At 40.4% G+C, this 7,754-nt stretch overlaps 1 protein-coding gene across 1 annotated transcript; it reads left to right on the forward strand.

The window, feature by feature from the left end:
• The first annotated feature begins 5,607 nt into the window (after positions 1–5,607).
• On the forward strand, positions 5,608–7,488 carry LOC122474270 (U2 small nuclear ribonucleoprotein auxiliary factor 35 kDa subunit-related protein 2-like). The gene has a single exon (XM_043565119.1). The coding sequence runs from the start codon at positions 5,941–5,943 to the stop codon at positions 7,381–7,383; it is 1,443 nt and encodes a 480-aa protein (XP_043421054.1). The 5' UTR covers positions 5,608–5,940; the 3' UTR covers positions 7,384–7,488.
• The last annotated feature ends 266 nt before the right edge of the window (positions 7,489–7,754 follow it).

Below are 7,754 nucleotides of genomic sequence, written 5' to 3' on the forward strand. Positions count from 1 at the left end.
ACTTTATCACTCCAAACATTAAAACATGTTTTAGAACTTGCCTCAAATTCTGATTTTCTAATGCATTTGCTGTGTGATCCTGACCAAGCAAGGACTTCTCTGAGGCCCAATTTTCTTGTCTAAATTATATTGTAGTAATTCCCACCTCTTTTTTTCATATTTATTTAAAAATAATTCAGGGCACCTGGGTGGCTCAGTCGGTTGAGCATCAGACTTCAGCTCAGGTCATGATCTCACAGTTCATGAGTTGGAGCCCCACGTCGGGCTCTGTGCTGACAGCTCAGAGTCTGCAGCCTGCTTTGGTTTCTGTGTCTCTGGCTCTCTCTGCCCCTCCCCCACTTGTGCTGTCTCTGTCTCTCAAAAATGAATAAATGTTAAAAAATTTTTTTTAAATAATTGTAATATTTATCATGAAGATTTTTCTAGAAACTCACACTAAATATAAAAATTCGTATATTAATATGCTATTTCAATAGTTTTAAGTTCTAAAATCAAAAGACTGGCATAAACACAGTAGAAGCTATTTAAGCTGTCTGCTTTTGTTTTGAATCTTGTTTTCTTTTGACTTTTGGTCACTTAAAACAGTAAAACAACATCAACAAGACAATAGCTATGATTTACTGACCCTTACTGCGTACCAAGTATTGTGTTTATTAGTTCATGTAAAATGTTTGTAATCTTTACAACAATGCTGTAAGGTAGCTTAATATCAATTGTAATAATTTATGCCTGTTTTACAAATGAAGAGATTGACATTCAGAGAAGTTAAATAAGTTTTACATTGTCACATAGCTGGTAAGTAGTAGAGACAAAATTCCAGCTCATTTTTCTTCTCATTAGCTAGGTCAAGATTTCCTTTATACAATGTAAACTCACTTTATTCTGCTATTGCGTCTGTACAAATAGACTTGTGAGCACTATGATGTAGTTATGTTAGTTTTCAGTAAATTTTTAAAGAAATGTCAGTAAATAATGCTATTTTACCAACCTCATGGGGTGTCAGGTTGTAAAAAATTAAATATTAATGTTCTTTTTATGTCTATAAACAGAGCCATAAACAATTTAATAAATTTTCATATTATATGTGAAATTAGCATATTTTAGGAACTCATTTTTACAAGTTGATAACTTTTAAATACAGGGTACAAAATTTTTTAAATAATTAATTAAATCTTATCTAAAATTTACCCATCTATTGTGATGTGTTAAGGTGTTAACTGCATGCACAGAAGGCACTAAGCACCCTTGATTAACTGCCAGGCCACATTTTTTCGTGGAACTAACAATGTATAGAATCTGAGCATTCATTTTTAAGAAAAGTGTCATTAAAAGTTCTGTTGTGAAATGTTTGCCTCTGCAATGAGGAGCTGTGTAATGTGGCTGTTTGGAAATCACATTCCTAATGATTTATCTACCTCCTCGTCAGTTTAATATCAAATTATATTTCATCCTTCCTACCTTCTTAGAAGCCTTGAGTATAAAGAGTAAAGAATTTTTGATGGAACAATTCATAATGCCTGAAAACATTTGCCTTGTATAGTTATAGCTCTAATCTTACTTCTGATTAAAGATTGAGGTTATTAGTAAATTGAAGGTCCCTTATTTCCCATGTGTTAAATGAAGTATTAGTGCTCTAAACCAAGTAAGGGATTACTTTGGGGGAAATCAGGTATATTTTCTAGTCCTGCTTGTGTGCTTTCTTATGGACAATGTTTTTAAAGGTCCCAGGGGATTAGAGTGTGTGGGGGACACGTGTGTGTGTGTGTGTGTGTGTGTGTGACACTATTTCTGTTTGTAGGGAGGTAAGGAGTAGGACAGAGAGGAGAAAAGCGTGTTTAGGGAAAGTAGGGAGAGGAAAAGAGAACATATCAAAGAGAGAAACTTAAAAAAATTGTTTTTTGGGGCACCTGGGTGGCTCAGTTGGTAAAGGCGGCCAACTTCAGCTTAGGTCATGATCTCGCGGTCCATGAGTTCGAGCCCCGCGTCGGGCTCTGTGCTGACAGCTCAGAGCCTGGAGCCTGTTTCAGATTCTGTGTCTCCCTCTCTCTGACCCTCCCCCGTTCATGCTCTGTCTCTCTCTGTCTCAAAAATAAATAAACGTTAAAAAAATTTTTTTTAATTGTTTTTTAATGTTTATTTCTGAGAGAGAGAGAGAGAGAGAGAGAGAGAGAGAGAGAGAGAGAAACAGACAGAGCACGCGCGGGGGAGGGGCAAAGAGCGATCAGGAGACAGAATCTAAAGCAGGCTTCAGGCTCCAAGCTGTCAGCCCACAGCCCAGTGTGGGGCTCCACCCCAAGAACCGTGAAATCATGACCTGAGCGGAAGTTGGAGGCTCAACCAACTGAGCCACCCAGGAGGGAGAAACTTTCAAACTGAGATTGCTAAGTATACAGGGGTATTACTTCTGAGATAATACTTTCCCACTGTTAGAAAAGAGATGCTGGAAGCTGTTGGCCAATATGTAGTGTAGGGGATTTGGATATTTGGATCTAATATCAGGTCCACTTGTAAATCAAAGATTCTAGAAATCCATAATTCTAAATGATATGAAACTGGTTAGAGGTCCTTGGATGGCAGTTATGAATTAGATCAAGTTCAAAGGGGGAGAGGTTTTTATTCTCCTTGCATGGCTACAAGAACAGTTTCAAACACATGATAATAATAGTGCTTTGTCTTACAAGATGAAAGTTTGACTCCACTTTTCGTTCTCTATTACCAACAGTAATTCAATTAAAATTTTATTTCAAGCTCATCTTCTGTCAGAAGCTTTGTCTTTGGTATGCTTGAATTCTAATATATCCTATGTAAGTCATTCAAACTAGTGAGCATCTCATTTGGCAAAAAGAATACAGTTGTTTTTTTCATAAACAGCAGTTTGGAAAACTGGGTAGAGAACAAACTGTTCACTTAGCATTGCAGTTACTTTGTTCTTTTTCTCTGTGATATGCTCTAATTTTATTACCACAAACAAATGAAAGGCGTAGGGATGGGAAGTAGGGTACAGGCCATATTCTGAACTGGCTTTCAATTGTGACTTGTTCTGATTCCATTTGTACATTCAAAAATGGCTATTTTGAAATTAAATTTGCTTGGCATATCTAGGCTATCATTTGCTTTTGTTTTGTGGAGCTATCTTCATTCTGTGGGATGATAGGATTCAGGTCTAGCTGGTCACTCTATCATTTCAGTGGGTGAAGCTTATTCTCACTGAGATTGTATTATGTTTAGGAATTCACTTTCTCTTTTAGCTGTGGATGAACATCGTTATTAACTCTAATTCTTCCTCAAGTGTTATCTTTCTGCAATTTGCATCAGTATCACTTGGGACGATTGTTAGATTCTAGCACAAATTTACAGAATCAAAAACATAGGGATCTGAATTTTAAACACATTTCCAAACAAACAGGTAATTCTTATTTAGCCTAATATTTAAAAGTCATGATCATCTGAGTTAGTCTGTGTTGCCTCTCCCCTTTCACTAGCTTTCCAAAGAAAAGTCTAATATTCTTACACCAGTCTTCCTCTCTCCTCTCAGTCCTGGGTCTTTCTTGAACCGAGGCAAATCCCCCGGTTGATCCATGAATTTTTCCCCTGGTAACCAGATGTAGAAACCAAACATTTCAAAAGAATACTGTGGTGGCTAAAATTTTACGTGCTGATTTGGCTAGGCTATGGTGCCTGGCTGTTTGGTTAAATATTAGTCTAATGTTGCAGTGAAGGTATTTTGTAGATGTACTTAACATCTACAGTTGTTGACATTAAGTAAAGGAGATTGCCCTTGATAATGTGAGTGGACTTCCTCCAGTCAGCTGGCTTAAGACCAGAACCTGACATTTCCCAGGCAAGAAGGAATTCTGTCTCAAGATTATGATATAGAAATCCTGCCTGAGCTTCCAGCCTGCTGGTCTGCCCTACAGATTTCCAATCTCAGACTAGCCAGCTCCCAGAAATGTGTAAGGCAATCCCTTAAAATTTCTTTGTATGTATGTATATGTGTGTAAAATATAAAAATCAGTAAATAATCTATATCAATATCTATGTATCTATCTATCTAATCTATCATGGTCTTGTATTGGTTCTGTTTCTTTAAGAACCCAGACAGGTACAGGTACCTCCACATGCCATGTGACTCTCATGTTCAGGGGCTAATGTTCTCAGATATCCTTAGTAATGCCCCCACTATGTGTCTGTGTAGTCAATAGCACTAACTTCTGTCTTCAATCTTATATTACTGGTTGCTTCCCTACAGCTGGTCTCTAGGATAAGGCTTTATACTGAACAATGAATTCATACTTTTCTACCATTCAGCTCATCTCATTCCTAATTAATGTTTGTTTCCTATATTTTCTGATTCTGACTCCATTTAACAGACTAATACCGAAGCTATACATGTAGGATACGACATTATTTACATGGCTTTATCTTATTGATTGATTGAGAGAGGGAAAGAAAGTGTGCAAGCAGGAGCAAGTGAGGGGGGGGCAGAGGGAGAGTGAGAGAGAGAATCCCAAGCAGACTCCACTCCCAGTACAAAGCCTGATGCGGTGTCAATTTCACAACCAACTGATTGTGAGATCATGACCTGAGCCAAAACCAAGAGTCAGATGCTTAATTGACTGAGCCACCCAGGAGCTCTCTATGGCTCTGTCTTTGCAACCAGAGCAGTTCCCCTAGGACCCAACTCATTTTAGGGCACAGGTATCATTTTGGATCCTCTCTGTACCTCTGCTTTTTCCTCTTGTCTTTTCCTAGTTTTCCAAGCAGATCATTATGCTTTGATTCTACAGATTGGTTTGGCAACAAAAATATCCTTGCTCTCTGCCAAATTTTTGGGTCAAGCTTGAAAAGTATAAGTGTAAAGAGAGAAATTATTTTTCCATCTTAGCAATTAGCCTCAGAATTCCTCTCATGGTGAGGAACTTTTTGGGTAAAAAGCTCATATGCAATAAATTGTATTTTGTCACAAGAGTGTGGCAGTTGCCAAGGTCATATATTATAGTTGGAGGTAATATACTATAGCGGTTTAAAGAAGTTCTAGAATCAGATTGTATTGGTTCAAATCCCAGCCTACTACTTATTAGCTGTGTGAACTTGGAAAAATTACTAGACCTTTTGGTTTCTCATCTGTAAAAAGGCTGATAACATTAATAGTTCCTAGGATTTTTCTGAGGAATAAATGGAGTGATACCTGTAAAACACATAGCACAGTGCCTGAAATATGTGAAATACTCAATAGATGGTAGCTGTTATTATTTTCATTGTCAGAAGACGGAAAGGTCCTCCACATGGGACACAGGGAAAGAGAAAGGAGGACAGGGGTTCAAGACGATCCGGAAAAACCTGGGACTTACAACACTAAGATGGCAGAATGATTAAAACTAGTTCAGATTTAATATTTCACAGGAAATTGTTTGAATTGCTGAGATACAAGCCTTTTCCTTTCCTCCTCTTCCAAGTCAGTAAAATCTACTAAAGTCATTAATCCTCCACGCTATTAGTAGCGTGTGTGTTTAACACTGGTGAGGGTGTAGAGTTTCACGTCCAGATTAAACTATGCATTATAGAGATAATACACACGGTGGCAAGAAACACGGTGGCCGAAGAGTCTGAGAACCTGAGCCCGTCACTAATTTGCTGGAATTTTTGTAAGAGTTTTATATTTTGTAACAGATCAAGACAAGCTTGCTCAGGTAAAAAGCACGGGAAATCCCCAGCTGATATCTGGGTTGAATGAGTAATTTGTTTCTTTTCATATTTTTTCGGAAAATGGAACATGCCTTTGAGAGTACTCTCTATCGCTCATTCTCTGAAGGGTGTCATACGCATGCCAAGACTAACACCGTCACGTTAGTTACTACTACGATGGTCACTCAAAGGTAATTTCAATCTTTACTTGCACCTGTAGAACAAAAAAGGGACTCAAAGTTGTGTTCCCAAGCCATGCTCTCTAAAATACACGTTACTGGCTCTGGCAAGATGGCGGCGCCCGAGAAGTTACCGTTTCCGGAGAAACCAAGCCACAAAAAGTACAGGGCCGCCCTGAAGAAGGAGAAACGAAAGAAACGGCGGCAGGAACTTGCTCGACGGAGAGACTCGGGACTCTCCCAGAAGGAGGAGGAGGCTGCTTTTATTGAAGAACAACACCCAGAAGAAGAGATGCTGTCGGAGACCGAGAGGCAAAAATTACACGAGGCGTGGCTGCTTCGGGAGCAGAAGGCACAAGAAGAATTCCGAATCAAGAAGGAAAAGGAAGAGGCAGCTAGAAAACGGCAGGAAGAACAGGAGAGAAAGTTGAAGGAAGAGTGGGAAGAGCAGCAGAGAAAGGACAGAGGAGAGGAGGAGCAGCAGAAGCTCCAGGAGAAGAGAGAAAGGGAGGAAGCTGCACAGAAGACGCTGGAGCAGGCTGAAAGCGAGTTGGGAAATGGTGCCACATGGCAGAACCCAGAACCACCCACGGCCTTAAGGGTAATGGAAAAAGATCGAGCTAACTGTCCGTTCTACGGTAAAACAGGAGCGTGCAGATTTGGAGACAGGTGTTTGCGTAAACACAATTTCCCGTCGTCGAGTCCCACGCTTCTGATTAAAAGCATGTTTACGACATTTGGAATGGAGCAGTGCAGACGGGATGACTATGACCCCGATGCGAGCCTCGAGTACAGTGAAGAGGAAACCTACCAGCAATTCCTGGACTTCTATGATGACGTGCTGCCCGAGTTCAGGAGCGTGGGGAAAGTGATCCAGTTCAAGGTCAGCTGCAACTTCGAACCTCACCTGAGGGGCAACGTGTATGTTCAGTATCAATCGGAAGAAGAATGCCAAGCCGCCCTTTCCCTGTTTAACGGACGATGGTACGCAGGACGGCAGCTTCGGTGCGAATTCTGCCCCGTGACCCGATGGAAAATGGCAATTTGTGGCTTATTTGAAATACAACAATGTCCAAGAGGAAAACACTGCAACTTTCTTCATGTGTTCCGAAATCCCAACAATGAGTTTTGGGAAGCTAATAGAGACATCTTCCTGTCTCCAGATCGGACTGGCTCCTCCTTTGGCAATGGCTCGGACAGGAGAGAGAGGACGGGCCACCAGGACGAATACTACTGGAGGCCCGGGAGGCGGAGAAGCCCTAGTCCATCGCATTCCTACGAGAGAAGCAGGGAAGCTGAGAGGAAAAGGAAAAGCAGTCACCGGGGGAAGAAGTCTCACAAACACACGTCAAAGAGTCGCGAGAGGCACAGTTCACGCAGTAGAGGAAGAAAAAGGGACCGCAGCCGGATCCGCGGCAGCCGCAGCCACAGTTCCTTCGGGTCCAGGAGTCCCAGCGGGAAGAGGTCAGGCAGCAGAGACAGAAGTACTCAGAGTCCCAAATCCAATTTTGTTCTTTAAAAAAAAAAAAAGAAATGCACCTTACACGTCGTGTAATTTCTCTGAGGGATCTTACTTCTTTATTAAAGAAATAAATGTAGCCTTTGTAGGTAAGGACTCACCTTCTTCCCTCTCCCACTCTCATTCTTGTATTTTTGCATTACAAAAGAACAGGTCCAGAGAAGAAGGGGCTCTCATCAGAAAGAAGGAAGGAAGAGAATCTAAAAGGGGCAATGAATGACAAATTTGTCTTTAGTAGTGATAGGGAGAAAGAGAGGAAAACAGAAAACGAACATTAAAAGCTTTTTTTCCCCTTGCTATATCCAGAAAATCTAAAAGAAAAAGAAGACTGTGAATCCAATCATTTATGTCTCTTTTCTTGAGAGGGACTG

Source organism: Prionailurus bengalensis, chromosome D4 (assembly GCF_016509475.1).
Source record: "Prionailurus bengalensis isolate Pbe53 chromosome D4, Fcat_Pben_1.1_paternal_pri, whole genome shotgun sequence".
In the NCBI taxonomy this organism is placed as follows: Eukaryota; Metazoa; Chordata; class Mammalia; order Carnivora; family Felidae; genus Prionailurus; species Prionailurus bengalensis.

Excerpts from the sequence above, each read along its gene's own strand:
- LOC122474270 (XM_043565119.1), top strand. The coding sequence starts at position 5,941 with ATGCTCTCTAAAATACACGTTACTGGCTCTGGCAAGATGGCGGCGCCC.